The 17,152-nt window shown below is 42.7% G+C and overlaps 1 protein-coding gene and 1 non-coding gene across 2 annotated transcripts; both read left to right on the forward strand.

The window, feature by feature from the left end:
* The first annotated feature begins 997 nt into the window (after positions 1-997).
* ITPRIPL2 (ITPRIP like 2) lies at positions 998-5,966 on the forward strand. The gene has a single exon (XM_069983741.1). It carries the CDS (start codon positions 1,290-1,292, stop codon positions 2,778-2,780), a length of 1,491 nt encoding a protein of 496 aa, XP_069839842.1. The 5' UTR covers positions 998-1,289; the 3' UTR covers positions 2,781-5,966.
* LOC138802237 (U2 spliceosomal RNA) lies at positions 5,715-5,905 on the forward strand. Its single transcript, XR_011364713.1, has one exon. It is a non-coding gene; the product is annotated as a U2 spliceosomal RNA (small nuclear RNA).
* Positions 5,967-17,152: the final 11,186 nt, after the last annotated feature.

The following is a 17,152-nucleotide window of genomic DNA, read 5'->3' on the forward strand; positions in this document are numbered from 1 at the left end:
AAGGGAACACTCCTGTGGGAAACTGGGGCAATTGCATAAGGGAATTGTAAGTTAAAGGGGATCTATCAGCAGGTTAGACAAATCTAGGGGCTACCCTATAGCGCCAGGGACAATAAGGAGGAAGGTAAGTGTCTTACTTTCCTCTTCTGCATGGTCCTGCGCTGTTGGTCGGGGTAAACTCCGTTCTGGAGCACCATTAGGAGCACTGCCGCACCACCCAGCCCATACACTCCATTGATCATCAATAGAAAGAGCGGGATGGATAATGCGTGAGTGCTCCAGAACGGAGTTTACCCTAACTAACAGTAAGGGACCACGCCGAGGAGGAAGGTAAGACACATACCGCATCCCTGCTGCTATAGGGGGCTATCAGCAGGTAAGGGTCCATTTAGACAGAAAGATTATCTGACAGATTATCTGCCAAAGATTTAAAGCCAAAGCCAGGAATGGATTTGAAAAGAGAAGAAATCTCTAGTTTCCTTTATGACCTGATCTCTGTTTATAGTCTGTTTCTGGCTTTGGCTTCAAATCTTTTGCAGATAATCTGTCAGATAATCTTTCTATCTAAATGGACCCTTAGATTCATCTAACCTACTGGTCATGCCCCTTTAGGCAATTCCCTAATAACGATATTAAAGCAACTTTAATCAGGAAGACTGAGCTAAAGGCTGCAGCTACTCACAAAGAGTTAACTTTCCAGTAAATACACTGAAGGTCTCCAGGGTTTAGAATACACAGAACACAGATTGCAAAACAAGAAGAGGGAATATTTACAATACAAACAGAGGGGAAAAGCTCCAGTCCTGCAAGAAAAAAGTCAAGTAACAAAGTACAGTATCAAGTATCTGTATTACAGCTGCAGCTGAGTAACAAGCATCCTGTTCCTTTAAGAAAACTTGGCAGTGTACAACCCACAGAGCCCACAGCAGAGCAGGAAGTGATAAAAGTCTGCTGGGATGGTAAGGGGTTAATGCCTCCTCCAGGCTGCTGCAGTGAGTGCATCGTGGCAGTGCTGCTGCTGGGTCACCCCATAGGCATTGCTATATGGCAGCGGTGCCCTTACCCTCCCTGGCATTTCCTCTGAGCTCAGTGTCAGTAGGCAGCCGCCCACTTCTCCCTCCTCGGAAGAGGAAGTTTCTTTCTGAATAACGGTCAGAGCTCTACAAGCCGGGAAGGAGTGCAGGAATCTGGAGATCGTGGGAGGTCTGGTGCCCCCCTGCTGCCAGCCTCGCCCCCCTGCCCTTCACCCTGAGCAGATGATGGGATGACACCACCTCCTCCCCAGCAGGATGACAGTGTACTCACTAAATCTGAAAGTTTTCTGGCTGCTGGTGATCATCTTGTTCTCAGGCATCTGCTGCATGTTCCTTTCTCTTAGAAGAAGCAGTCAGGAGGAGGAGGAGGATGGGGGCTGTCAGGAGAACTCTCTCAGCAGTTTACAACTTTTCTTCAAGTTGGGCTTGGTGATCCTGGTATGCTATGTGGTCTTCAGATGCTGCAGCTGCCCCCAACAGAGGGACCAGGACATAAACTTCCACCATCAGCACCAGCAGCAGCTCAGGCGGAATCTGCTGGAATCCTTCTATGAACAGCACATCAAGCTTTCTCCACATGTCCTTGGTCACAGCAAAGCACATGTCAGCCAGATAGTGGGTGAGCTGATCAAAGTGGGCAAAGCCAAGCAACATGATACTGGTGTCATCTTCAGAGGGGACTCCCTCCAGATTGGAAGTGCCTATGAGCAGCATAAAATCAACAGCCCGGACTGCTTTGATATCCTGGTGCCACTTAAAATGCCACAGAGTCTGAAACTGGAGCCTATTTTTGCAGAGGTTGGTAAAGCGTTGATGCCCATGCTTCATGGATCTATAATATGTGGGGTGGCTGCTCCTAAAAAGTCTGAATGGGTTAAAACATACAAGCAGTTTAGCGATTGTTTTTGCGTGGAGGTCGACCTCAGGCACCAGCTGTCTGCTACCCTGATCCTCAAGTGGTTCCATTGGAAGATACAAAGATGTCTCAATGTGATCAGGTACCAGTTCGAGGAGAGATGCCATATTACGCTTACCGTCTGGGATGATAAACTCATTCTGAAAATTCTCCCGAGGTCGGATTATGTCTGCTGTCACATCTCCATGTCTGTGAGACTTATCCCTGCCTTTCATCTGGGGGATTCGGTGTACGTTACCGCCCAACCGTGGGGCACCACATTTCACCAAGAAAAGTTAAATCTGGATCCATACTGGGGTATCAACTTTTCCAAATATGAGCAAAAATACTTGGCCTGGTTCAAGGATCAAGCCCCTTCTAACTCATGTCACTTGAAGTGTCTACAGATTATGAAGAGCTTGAGGGACCTGGGTGGCAAGACCTTCCAGCCCGCCTTCACGTGCCAATGGAGAGCCATCTTCTGCTCCTACAACTTGAAGACCGCACTTTTCTACCTATTGCTTCAGATTTCATTCGAAAAGTGGGATGACTCATTACTCATGGAGAGGATAGCTGACTTTTTCATGTTCTGGAAGGAATGTTTGCAAAAGGAGGCACTCATGCATTTCTTCCTAGGTAACAGCACCCTTCCTAACTTCATCACCATACCCAAACTGTTCAAGGAAGCACAGCCTGTAAACCTGCTGGAGGGTTACGGGCCTGAGCTGTTGGACCAGGCCTGTTTCCAGCTGCTTAACTTGTGGGTTCAGATGCCTCGGATCCTACGGATGAGTTCCCCTCCGAGGAACTTTATCAGGGAATCTATAAGGTGCAAACACACAACTCTCTGAGTAATATATAATACAAAGGCTTTATTGCACCATTATGGCATTGGGAATTTATCAGGGTTAACTTTTGTCTGGCAAGTTCTATGCAATGTAGAAAATGAATTGGACAAGCCGCCATTAAGTCCTCGTGCATACCTGGGCTATTAGGTCATTACGCTTCATGCCAAAGAGAATAATGCCATTATTTGCACACTTTTTTAGTACTTTCTACATTGTTTTATTACATTGGTGTTGTTTTTTTTTATTGTTGCGTTGCCCTTTCAGTATTACTTCAACAAATGACCAAGCTGGAGGGAACTTTCAGGGTACTTTGTGTGTTTGCCTTGAATATTTCCTTCATGTGTAGCAGCTTATGATGTGTATATGTAAGTACTTAGCGTTGATTAGTCATCTTGAAGTTATAGCGGTCGTCCTAGAATGTCCCCTTTGTTCTTAATTACATAGGTTTCCTAAAGCTGATTTTTGGAGACTCTGTGGCTGCAAGGGGGATTATGTAGTTTGTAAAGCAGGTGACACATAGGTTGAAGGGGAACAGACTTGCCAGTTAGGTCACATTTTCTGTAAATCCATTGGTGACAGATTGATTTTAGACAATACAGACTCTATATGGCTTTTAGTAAGTTTGTTAGAATTGTACCGATGCAAATAAATAGTGAGGGAAGATGGAAGCTTCATGATTCTAATGATCATCTCAAATTGTTGTTGCTTTTCCGTAAAGCGAATGTACCATTAGGTACATTGCCAATCCATGTTGTGCCTCCATTCATTTTAATGGAACCACATCACAGAGGGGAGGGAATATGGTCACACTGGGGGGTGGGGTGCACCCAGTGCATAGATTCCACCCTAGTAAATACATGAAACAATGATATGGTTTTTAACTTTGAAATTACTACCAGTAATCTTGTTTTTATCATAGTACATTGTTCTAGAAATGCAACAACACAACTGGACCTCACGCAGAGGGCTGAAGTGCCTTCTGTGTCTCCCATGTATCTGGTTGAGGGATCACTGACTTAGGGCCCTATTAAACGGAGCAATAATCTGCTGAATCAGGTTGATTCTGCAGATCATTGCTCTATGTAATAAAGAAATCAATCAGCTGATGACAACAATCAGTGGCTGATCATGTCTTTAGATCCTGACTTAAAATCATTGACTGCCGGGCGTGCATGTGTAATAGTGATGCACGGCCGATGGCTGATGACAGTAAAAAAAAAATAATAACGTTCATACATTATCTTTGCCTGCTCCACTGTGTTTTCCCATCTTCTCACCACTCCCCGCTCAGCTGAGTGGCCTGTCATTTCAGAGACCTCTCTAAAGTTGCACCGGAGGAGGGTGGAGAGGTATTTATATACTTTATTACACTTCTAAAGCAAGGGCTGCCCGAACATCAGTAATGATCTCTGTGCAGCCCTTGCTGCACGATAATCAAGCTGTGTAATGGTGAATTTACACAGAGAGATTTATCTGACAGATTTTTGAAGCCAAAGCCAGGAATGGATTTGAAAAGAGGCGAAATCTCAGTCTTTCCTTTATGAAGTGTTCACTGTTTATAATCTGTTCCTGGCTTTGGCTGCAAAAATCTGTCAGATAAATCTCTCTGTGTAAACACACCTTAATAGGCTCAGTAAACGAGAGCTGCTTTAATATATCGAGGGTACTGTATGGAAGTGGGTTTTGTAAACCAGACCTTTAAATTGGTGCACTTTTCATACTAATGATAGGAGACTATTTGCACAGAGGTTCTCTCTGGGATCTATCAATATGCAATAGTGTTGGTGTTGTCAGATTTACTCTGATGTAGTGAATGGCAAATTTTTAGCACAATCATCCATTGGCAGCTTCATATTCAGGACAATACAAAGTACAGTTGCTTGTATCATCCCTGGCATGATCCAGCTATGTCCACCTTGAGACTACTTAAAAAAATATTTAAAGTTATATAATTTAGCCATATAAAATGTAAATCATATTTAACATTTGCTTATCGGGGCTCAGACTCCCAGCACCCTTGCTGGTCAGCTGTTTAAAGGGGCGGCGGCATTCATGCGGGTTCTTTCACCTCTTGTTTACATCAGCTGCAGGCTGGGTTGTACTTGTGAACACTGGACTATTTCTAGCCATGTTGCAAAGTATTGCCACTTAACACTTAAGCGATAATAACATTTTACTTTATATGTAAGAACATTGTAATACTTTGCATCGTTGCTAAAAAAAAATTATATGGTTTTTGCAAGTACTAACCAGGTTGTTGTCGATGCAAACATATAGGAAGCTGCAATACTTGCACAAGTTCCCTAAGCCTCCTCAAACAGCTGGTGGATTAGGGTGCCAGGGGTTGACCAGCTTCTGTGCTCGAAAAGACTTCATGGATCTGTGGGGGTCCCAAAGGTCAGATTCCCACTGATCATAAAGTGTTGGCATCTTGTAACAGTATGGCATTGAAAATGGAAAAACACCTTTACTACTTTGTGCCAAGTCCAGAATCTTCCCTTGCACAGGGCACTGAGCTAGGCATATACAGCAGTTGTATTGCCCTTTGTGCTGCCATGCCACAAGCTTCTTTCCCCTCACACATCAATCAGGGTCTGTGCTCAGACAAGATCTATTGTCAGTATCCCACAGTACACCAGAACGCTTATGAGTTGCCATAGGCAATACCACTCAGATTTTTCCACCATAGATGTTATAACTGACTCTCATTGTTTCCAGACTATAATAATCTCTGTGTGGTGATATCAACGTTCCATCCGCCTCCTCAGCTGAGTTCTAAAAATTATGACATTTTTTTTTTTTTTCATTTAAGAAGCTCTGCCAAAAGAATTAGCTGTTCCCCATCCACAAGATTGATGCTGACTTACTGTAGATCGAAACTGCTGCTGGCACAGTGCGGCTGCTCACATGGTCATTTTAAGTAGAAGATGAGTAGTTATCGCTTCTCGGCCTTTTGGCTAAGATCAAGTGTAGTATCTGTTCTTATCAGTTTAATATCTGATACGTCCCCTATCTGGGGACCATATATTAAATGGATTTTTAGAACAGTGAGACGGAAAAAGAGCTTGCTCTGTCCTCTCCAGGCATTGACCTGGTATTGCAGTGCTTCCAGGTTCAGTGCACCAAAAAAAAAAAAAAAAAGAAGATGAGTAGTTGGCAGATCAATGGAATTTAATCTATCTTTTTTTTTTTTTTTTTTTTTTTTTTAAACCTTTGAGATAAAAAATTAAAGGGAGCCTATCATCAATTCCATGCTGCCCGAACCATGGGGCGCATGAAACACTCCTTCTTCCAGCCAATTCTGCCTGCAGCCAGTACCATAAAATTGGATCTATTGTTGAGTTCATTGGGACTAATATATATATTAGTGTGAATTGAGCTCTCGTTCTCTGCTAGTGGCAGAATTTAATCAGTCTGTACTGTTTTCTTAAAGGAAACTGAAAATATGGACATTTACAACAGAAAAACCAAGCTCCAACTCACACATTCATTCACACAGCCAGTAATTGTGGACTTGCAATTCTTGGACCTCTGTAAAGACTCATACTGATCTGTTCTTTTTGTAGCTCAGATTATGGCCCTGTACACACATATGCGGACGTGTGAACTGGGCCATTGAAATGTATTGGTCCTAAGCGCTGGACAAAACTACTTGAACGAGGCCTTAGAATATATTAACCTGTCCATAGTGCGAGCCGTAATTGTGGGCTGTAGTACGAGTGTAAGTCCATAGTGCTCCAATTCACGGAAGATAGTGATGTGTGAACGGGGCCATTGAAATGTATTGGTCCTATGTTCTGTCCGCAGTTGGGGGTTTGCAATTGTGAACAGAACTACAGACATGTGAGGTGACCAAAACCAGGAGTGCATTAAAAACACAGAAAGGATGTGTTCACAAACTGTTAAAGTTTAGCGGATGGCCGTCATTTAATGGCAAATAATTGCCATTATTTGAAATTTTTTTTAAAATAACAGCAATTATTAACTCCTGGTTTTGGTTGGAAATCCTTATCTAAATACTATGGGGGAGATTTATCAAACTGGTGTAAAGTAGATTTGGCCCAGTTGCCCCCAGCAACCAATCAGATTCCACCTTTCATTTTCCAAGGAATCTCTGAAGAATGAAAGGTGGAATCTGATTGGTTGCTAGGGGCAACTGGGCCAATTCTGCTTTACACCAGTTTGATAAATCTCCCCCTATGTGTGAACCCAGCTTTATAAAGACCAGAGAGTGGCATTATATATAGATTTTTTTCTCTTCTGATTTTCTGTACAGCAGTGCATATATTGGATGTATGCAGAGCACCCATGTACATACATATATAAATGTACAATACAACATAGCCATGTAGTGAGCAAGCCTGGAGTTCATGCTCAGATTCTCCGACTAGGTTTTGTCATTGTAATTTGGTACATTAAGTATATTATTGTAAAAAACAAATCAACTGATTTTATTGCTGCACTGTGTGATAAAAGAAGGTACACATGCATACATTTGTATAGAAAATTCTGTGTAAAACAGGGATTGGAGAACCTCTGGGAACCGTAGACAGACAAAGAACGAACACTTTGGCTGTCCAGACATGATGGGAATTATAGTTTTGCAACAGCTGGAGGGCCACAGGTTTCCCATCTTTGGTGTAAAATGATTGGTTTAAATGTCCTTTAGGGGAGTGATACCAATGTGCAGGTTTGCTTACAGATTTAGGCCAGGTTCACACTGTGTAAGACACCGTCCGTTCTTCAAGGCCAGTGTCCGTGAAGTTCATCCAGGCCGGTACTGCAGATGAATTTAATTTCTGTTGAATTGGAATGTGGGTGCATCTGTGTGCACCCGCATCCCAATTCACCATAACACACAATGGAGAGTGCGGCTGTGCGGCCTCTATTCAATGAATAGCAGCCGCACAAAACTGACGTCAGTTTTCCATGCGGCCGGTTGGAATCCCGGCCAGAGAGTATACAGTGTGTATACACTCCATCCGCGATTCCCTCCTATATAGTCATGTGCACTTAACTGTAATAAGTAAATTTTCACAGAATTTCTAATGTCATATAAACAGGTAACGAAAAGATACGAATATAATGACAATAGGGTTTCCAAAAAGAGAAATGACGTTACTTGATAAAGATAGCACTTTAAGGTAAGATACATCTTTGGGAATAAAAAACATCAATCCATCAATACCATACATCCAATATAGCATGACGCATTTCACAGTGGTTGCGTCAAAATGTTTTATCAACCAACACCAGTTTGGGTACAAAATCTATCATGGGGTAGAAAAAGAAGTTTGTCTAGTACTGTATGTTCTAGTACGTCATTGGTTACACCAAGTATAGTTAGATTTGGGCTAAATTTAGGGAGGTTTCAGACCATGTTGGCAAAAGTGCCTCCCGATTCAGTTTTTAGGCGATAACTGTAGACTGGTTAAAGATGGATGACGTCATTTATCGTTGTTATGGTTCACGTGTAATATTTACTGCAATTCAGGGTTGAAAGCCATTTTAGTTAGTGAGACCAGCCTTATTACATTAGTGCAGATGTCCTAGTTATGTTTAGAGGGTGCACTTGTGGGCATTACATCTCCCCCCATCTACAGTACCAATTCTGGGACCAGACATTGGCACACATTATATAGCAATAATCAGGTGTTTACTTTTTTATATGCAGAAAGTGGTTACTATGAACCATCAATTCACATTGTCTCATGGCAGCAGATGTCACCTGTAAAAGTAGCTTCCTCTATGCCCGCAGGCACCTTATATAATATGGTGCAAATCTATTAATTATCAGTCTGTTCAGTCCACTAGAGGACTAGTTTGGTGAAGAAAAATAGAGCTGGGCTACACGTTTCTTTGTTGTGGCCATGTAACAAGGTGGTTGTGCTCTTCATTCTGGTTGCTTGAGTTGCTACAAGGCCACATTGCATTTTTCCCAACCTTAGGCCTCCAAAGCAGGGTTTTCCTAGAGGTGCGATGTCTCCATGTAATTCAGGCCTATGATATAGCATTTTGTAGATGAGCTTTATTATCCAGTACTGTGAGGCACAACATAGTGGGAGTCCTGTATGGTGCACAAAGCAGCCAGGACTGTGCAGCTAAAGGAGGTGCATACACTGGGCATGCCATGATGAGTTTACTGTAAAGCTTCATCGCTTACAATGTTCATACCTGTTAAGATCATAATCAATCATTGCATTATTTCTAATAAGACTTGACCTTTATGGCAGGCAGCAGCTGGTAGAGTATTTCTAGTCATATGCCCTTAAAGGGAACCTGTTGCTGCCTGAACCAGAAAACCTCGGGCAGTTCCTGTTGGTGTCCCCCTATCTGTACAGTTCAAGGACCAAAGCATTACATGTGCATTTATTTTTATAAACCTATTTCTAATAGTAAAGGACTGGACTGTACATATATTATAGCAGATTATTGCCAGCCTATTCTAGTAGCTTTCCCGGTCCCTGTTACATCTGCCCCTGCTGGTGTCACATGTCATTTCTATGGTATTTATGTCTGAAAATACCTCAGTCTTATAAAGCATATTTTATATTGAATGTCTAATATATTTTGTACAGAATTTAAATATACTATTTTCCTGGCAGATTTCTTTCTATATGTGTAGTATATATATATATATATATATATATATATATATATATATATATATATGTATTTTTCACATTATGTGTCATATAAGATGTTATATATAATGTTCATAAATATATCACACATTGAAATAAATGTTCTTGTTGTAAGGACTTGTCTCATGGCTTGTAGGACTAATATGCTGGTCTGTGTGGGTGCCCTGTACACTCTATGGGCAGAGAAACTCGCAGCGGGATGGACCTCCAGCTTGCTTCTGGGCTCCAGCTTGCTTCGGGGCTCCTGACATCTTCACGTCCCGCTCAGCCAATCAGTGCGCTGTACAGGGCGAGATCCGCTGCAAATTCGCAACGAGAAATCCGCTGCAGATCCGTTATGTGTGAAGGCACCCTTAAAGAGGATATCCAGCGTTAGAAAAAAACATGGCCACTTTCTTCTAGAGACAACATCACTTTTATTTCCAGTTTGGGTGCAGGTTTTGCAACTCACATTGAAGTGAATGGAGCTTAATTGCAAACCACACCTGAACTAGAAACAAGAGTGGTGCTGTCTCTTGAAGAAAGTGTTCGTGTTTTTCTAATGCTGGATAACCCCTTTAAATGGAGGCTGCTAATGTTTTCCCCTGTCAGTACAATACAATTCCATCCTTTCAGTACCCAATAATCCAGAAATCCAGGTTATCTGACATGTTAAAAAAAGTCCCATGTATAATTAGTGGGTAAATGAGCTAATATTCCAGCACTGGTAAGGGTCTATCCCAGCATCCCAGCATTGGGGGGTATTGACATACCTCCCAAGTGTCCCTAATTTGGAGGAACAGTTCCTACTTTTGATCCATGTCCCTCTTTGTTTATTTAATGCCCCTCTTTAAACGTAAATAACAGATTTGCATTAAAGGGATTGGCCAACTTTCATTTTTACAATGAAACTTTAGGTGAAACCCATAATTAAATAAAGGAGTTATTTAATTCACTGCAGCTTAGTCCAGTGTAATTGTGTAGGTCAATGCCCCTATGTTGGCTATGGAGGAGCACATGATAATGCATGTCTCTCTGCACTGTGTGCTAGCAAGGAGCGCAGGCGGAGCGACGTTTTATCACATTCTCCTCCATAGTCAGCCCACTTATGGATGGAGGAGTCATTCAGCTGGTGGGGGATTGGGAGTGGTGGACTAAGCTGCACAATAACACTGGACTGGGTCATAGTGATTGAACTTTCATATATGGAATCATAAATGTTCCGCTTTGGCTGTCCAAAAAGTTGAATAATATAATAGCTGAGTTTTTCATCCTTAGTATATAGGCCTCTATTCTCTATTTTGGTGAAATCTACTCTGTATGTGTCCTCTACTACTATAATAGTTTGTAAATACATCAGGGCAGATGTATAAGGCTTTTTAAATTGAATAAGAGTTTACTGTGTGTGCAAGAAAAGCTACCAGCATGAAATTTTGGTCACTTTTTGGGCCATATACTTTGGGGTTCATGTTTCTTTGCTGTATAGAGCAGTACAGAAGTCTGCACATAGATTAATACAGTAAAATATATATACTGAATAGCTCGTGAAGAGAACAAGCCCCCCTTAGTAAGTTCTTGGTTCTCTTCTTTGCTAGATTTTGTGTATATACAAAAATAATGTCACCATGTGGTCAGAGTATAGAATTCTAGACTGGAACTTCTGTACTGTTCAATAGGTTTCATGGTCATATCTTGTATTATGTATCTATGTTCATGTACATAATGTGATTTACATTACCATTAGGTATCTGCAGAACAGAGGTACTGTAATGTATAAGAATGGCCTAGATATTGTAGACATTGATGAGATAATTGAGACAAGTAATAAGGGCCTATGCATTTCATAAGAGGAAAATGAGAAGATGATTCCCTCCTCCACCAGACATGGCCACAGACGTCATGTATTTATTGAAGGAACCTGTCACTAATGGGATCTGCTGATGTTAATTTCTAGCACCTAATAGATAAACATATAAGAATATCATATGACAGCGGTTACATATTACATCTTGCAGGAAGCTTGCACAGTTTTTCTCATATGGAACCAAAATTAACCAGTGATTCATTTCCTTTTTTTGTGTATTGCGGTTTAGTAACAAAGGAAGTGATCCTGCAATAAGTCAGGCACATGGAAGACAAGGCCTGAAATGTACAGTACATTGTAGACATAGACCTAATGCACATGTTCAGTATTTTTTTTTTATTTCATAGATTCCTCCTGCTATCCATCCGTAGTGCATCCGTATATCCGTAATTCTTTTTTTATTTTCAACATGTCAATAATAACTCATCCATATATTTTTTTACGGAAATATGGATGCCAAACTGGTTACAACCTATAAAAAATAGCGGATCCCATTGATATGAGGAAGGTCAGAGGATCCATAAAAAAAATGTAGGTCTGCACTAGGACATGTCCTTTTTTTCAGCATTGGTTTGCACTAACTCAAATACAGAAATACGGATCTGTAGATCACAGGACATGTGAATAAGGTGTAAGGCCTCATTCACACATAGTGCACATCCATAGCATTCCGTGTTTTTTGCTGATACCCAGAAATACACAGCATTTATGGGATTTCTGCTCTGTCATGTGTATGTGTGTGTACATAGCTCTGTCATGTGTCTGTGTGTGTGTGTACATAGCTCTGTCATGTGTCTGTGTGTGTACATAGTTCTGTCATGTGTCTGTGTGTGTGTACATAGTTCTGTCATGTGTCTGTGTGTGTGTGTACATAGCTCTGTCATGTGTTTGTGTGTGTGTACATAGCTCTGTCATGTGTGTGTGTGTACATAGCTCTGTCATTTGTTTGTGTGTGTGTGTGTACATAGCTCTGTCATGTGTGTGTGTGTGTGTGTGTGTACATAGCTCTGTCATGTGTCTGTGTGTGTGTGTACATATCTCTGTCATGTGTTTGTGTGTGTGTGTACATAGCTCTGTCATGTGTATGTGTGTGTGTGTACATAGCTCTGTCATGTGTCTGTGTGTGTGTACATAGCTCTTTCATGTGTCTGTGTGTGTGTACATAGCTCTGTCATGTGTGTGTGTGTGTGTGTGTGTACATAGCTCTGTCATGTGTCTGTGTGTGTGTACATATCTCTGTCATGTGTTTGTGTGTGTGTGTACATAGCTCTGTCATGTGTCTGTGTGTGTGTGTACATAGCTCTGTCATGTGTCTGTGTGTGTGTACATAGCTCTGTCATGTGTCTGTGTGTGTGTACATAGTTCTGTCATGTGTCTGTGTGTGTGTGTACATAGCTCTGTCATGTGTTTGTGTGTGTATACATAGCTCTGTCATGTGTGTGTGTGTGTGTACATAGCTCTGTCATTTGTTTGTGTGTGTGTGTACATAGCTCTGTCATGTGTGTGTGTGTGTGTGTGTACATAGCTCTGTCATGTGTCTGTGTGTGTACATATCTCTGTCATGTGTTTGTGTGTGTGTACATAGCTCTGTCATGTGTATGTGTGTGTGTGTACATAGCTCTGTCATGTGTCTGTGTGTGTACATAGCTCTGTCATGTGTCTGTGTGTGTGTACATAGCTCTGTCATGTGTGTGTGTGTGTGTGTGTACATAGCTCTGTCATGTGTCTGTGTGTGTGTACATATCTCTGTCATGTGTTTGTGTGTGTGTGTACATAGCTCTGTCATGTGTCTGTGTGTGTGTGTACATAGCTCTGTCATGTGTCTGTGTGTGTGTGTACATAGCTCTGTCATGTGTTTGTGTGTGTGTGTACATAGCTCTGTCATGTGTCTGTGTGTGTGTGTACATAGCTCTGTCATGTGTCTGTGTGTGTACATAGCTCTGTCATGTGTCTGTGTGTGTGTACATAGCTCTGTCATGTGTTTGTGTGTGTGTACATAGCTCTGTCATGTGTGTGTGTGTGTGTGTGTGTGTACATAGCGCTGTCATGTGTCTGTGTGTACATAGAAGAAGACATTTAAAGGGAACGGATCCGCACAATTGGGCTGATATTGTTCCCAGGAGCGCTGTATGAAGCTCCTGCAGCAGCCTCAGGACATACCGGCCGCAGTTGCTGCAGAGGCTTTATTCTGGAGAAAAATTAGTTATATTCCCCAGGCGCACAACAGGCAGAAGCGGGAAGGTAGTCATCTGGGCGGAGGCCGGAGAGGCCAGTAACGTACCTCTCTGCCTGTCAATCATCCCTCCGAGCGTACTGACAGGCAGAGAGTGGTGACTAGACACAGACGGTGAGCCACCCAGATGACTACTTCCCTGCCTCTGCCTGTCATGCACCAAGGGAATAAAACGTGTTTTTCTCTGGTATAAAGCTTCTGCAGCAGCCATGGCCTGTACGTGCCGCAGCTGCTGCAGGAGCTTTATACAGCGCTCCTGGGAACCATATCAGCCCAATTGGGCTGATTGTTTCCCTTTAGGTTTCCTTTCCACTTTGCTGATAGACTGCATATTTTCTGCACTCAAACCTGCTGCAGAAAATCCTTTATCTGCCTTTGTATGGATAGACCCTTGGCATGGAGGCTTATGTGTGTGTCTGCATGTGCTGTGTGCTGTGTGCTGTGTGTGTCTATGTGTGCTGTGTGTGTCTACATGTGCTGTGTGTATTTGTGGGTAGCTGTGTGGGGGGCTGGGGTGGTAGTTTGGGGAGCTGGGGGTGGTAGTTGTTTGGGGGCTAAGTGTGGTAGTCGTGTGGGGGGCTGGGGGTGGTAATTGTGTGTATGGCTGGAGGGGGTAGATGTGTGAATGGCGGAGGGGTACTTGCATTTATGGCTGGGGGGCAGAGTAGTTGTGTGTATGGCTGAGGGGTAAGGTAGTTGTGTGCATGGCGGGGGGGTCGGGTGATGGGTGTTGTCTGGAGGGCAGGAAGCTTTATGTTACTTTAAAGGTGTGTGTGTGGGGTGGGCGCCGAAAGAAAGGTTTCGCACAGGGCGCCATTTACCCTAAGAGATCAATGCTGTGTATATACACAGCAAAGATCATTGTAATCGGTGATAGATTGCTATGGCCTGCTGCAGGCCATAGCAATCTATTGCCGAGCTGGGATCAGCGTCATTGCGACGCTAAGGCCCGGCACGGGCAGAAGAACGGATCTTCCCCCCGCGATCGCATAGTGGGGGGAGATCCGTCCCACTAGACACCAGGGATGTGCAGTACAAAGCCTCTAAGTGCAGCTGTAAGGTTTGACAGCTGCATTTAGAGGATTAATTAGCCGGCGCGGCAACGGGACCCGCGCCGGCTAATAGAGGCACTGCCCGGCTGCACACATCAGCCGGGATCAACGCCGTTCAGAGCGGGGTCCCGGCAGGACCCCTCTCTGAACACCCCCCGCGGCACCATGACGTATCAGATACGTCATGGGTCGCTAAGGGGTTAAACCAGGTTACAATTTTGAAAAACTGTGAGCTCTTCTTAAAAAAGTACTCTCAATCCAAGTTACTCTTCAACCCCTGTACAGACTTGATAATGCTAAACTTCTGGTTCCTGCAGCTACCTCTAGAGGGAGCATTAGAGCTTACTGCATGATGGTTCACACTACGTATATTTCAGTCAGTATTGCAACCAAAACCAGGAGTGGATTAAAAACACAGAAAGGATCTGTTGACACAATGTTGAAATTGAGTGGATGGCCGTCATATAACAGTAAATAACTTCCATTATTTCAATATAACAGCCGTTGTTCTAAAATAACAGCAAATATTTGCCATTAAATGGCGGCCATCCACTCAATTTCAACATTGTATGAACAGATCCTTTCTGTGTTTTAATCCACTCCTGGTTTTGGTTGCAATACTGACTGAAATATACTGACTGAAATATACATATACTGACTGAAATATACGTAGTGTGAACGCAGCCTTATAATTAGGGTATGTTCACTCTGAGGAATCTGCGTGGAGACGTCCCCGCAGATTCCGCAGCTCACCACCGCTTACGGCCGCAAACATCTCTGCCCGTGCCATAGACTCTATTTTATGGTCCAGCGGATTCTGCTGTCCGTCTAAAGAATGAACATGTTTATTCTTTGGACAAACGGTGGAATCTGCCCATGCATAGAATGGAGTCTATGGCAGGGGTGGAGATGCGCGCGTCAGTGAGCGGCGAAATCCAGAGAAACTTCTCTGCGCGGATTCCTTAGTGTGAAAATACCCTAAGGCTAAGTTTACACTGAGAAAATTCAGCGGAATTGCCTCAGTGTCAAACGGCGTCTCTATGGGAGACATGTCAATTCTATAAGCAGAGAGCGGAGAAGAGCAAAGAAGAGCGGAGGCCTCCCATAGAAATGCCATTTGACACTGAGGTAGGGGGAATCCGCTATGGAATTCCACCAAATTTGCTCAGTGTGAACATACCCTTATGCAGTAAGCTCGCTTGAATTTTGGCTGAAGGACCCCAGGTTTTTATCATAAGCTATAGCTAAACGACACCTCTCTTGTGCAACATCATGCTGCTAAAAAAGACTTATGACAGTCAATGTTGTTACTTTACAACCCACAAGATAACATTCATGAGACATCAACCATCCAAACTCATTGTATTTTAACTGACCCCATTTACTATCATTAATAGCAATTTTAGCAGAAAAATATTGCAATCTTAGGGTATGTTCACACTACGGAATATGCGTGGAAATGTGAACATACCCTTAATGTTACGTGATCTGAATCTTTATGTAACCCAAACCTTAATTGTACCTGATTGCACCAGATCCAAAGCTCCATATCAGAAGACTTGATATGTATTATAATATCTGCATTTAGGACACTGCTTGAAACAGGTGTCGGTCACTTTAATGTGTATCTTCCAATACAATAGGGGCAAAAAAATCTTCAAAATAGAAATATGTTGCAAATAGGGAAAATGAAGCATGGCCTAAAGCTGGTTTGAAACAGGGTAGATAACTGAGGTGACAATAGCGATATGCTCCCATTCACTGTGACTGCACATCTGGCTGCTGCAGGGAGATACTGAACCAGAAATAGCCTATAAACAAATGTCATAAGAATTGTAATCCCCTTAGAGACACCAGCACTATTATGAATAGACGCTGACCTCTCCATGCTTCTCTCCTCTCTTCTCAGTAAGTACAGGATCCAGAACTTCCGCGATCAGTTTCCCAATGGAAAAACAGAATCCTGCTAAGGCTGGGATGGAGAAGAGAAACCTAGTGTATATAAAGCTTTTGGTTATTTGCAGTGGTGACAATGTGTCATTGTATCGATTTGTACATGCAGTTACATTTTACCATATTCTTAGAGGGGATATATCTTCTCCCCCTACAGCTCTCAGTTTGGTGACTCCGGTCCATCCTTGCATTACTACATGTTATTTTTGGCTAAGAGCGGCTGGAGGTCATGGGAATCGAACAGGCAGCAATCAGCTGCTATTACATTAAAGAGTTGTCTGACATGATGTAATGCCTTTAACTCGGAAAATGTTCTCAAAGTGCCTCGAGAAAGGATTCCATAAAGAGCCCTTCCCACTTTAACCCCTGTATGTTTGAACATTTTTACTCCTATAATAACAGTAACATTATATTTTGCTCAACAATCAATGTTAGACAAGGCCGTAGCTATCCATAAAGGGATATTCCCATCGGGACAATCATGGCCTATCAACAGGATATCAGATAGATATGGGTTCCACCTCTGGGACCTAGAGTTTCCTGGCTCATTCCAGTCTGCTTGCTTGGGAAGCTGTAAACAGCTGATGTGTTTTACGCAATTTGCATAATTCCCATAGCCATTAATGGAAGCTGCGCAAACATCATAGCTC

Source organism: Dendropsophus ebraccatus, chromosome 9 (assembly GCF_027789765.1).
Source record: "Dendropsophus ebraccatus isolate aDenEbr1 chromosome 9, aDenEbr1.pat, whole genome shotgun sequence".
NCBI classification, from domain to species: Eukaryota; Metazoa; Chordata; class Amphibia; order Anura; family Hylidae; genus Dendropsophus; species Dendropsophus ebraccatus.

Coding starts and splice junctions, on each gene's coding strand:
- ITPRIPL2 (XM_069983741.1), top strand. CDS start 1,290: ATGACAGTGTACTCACTAAATCTGAAAGTTTTCTGGCTGCTGGTGATC.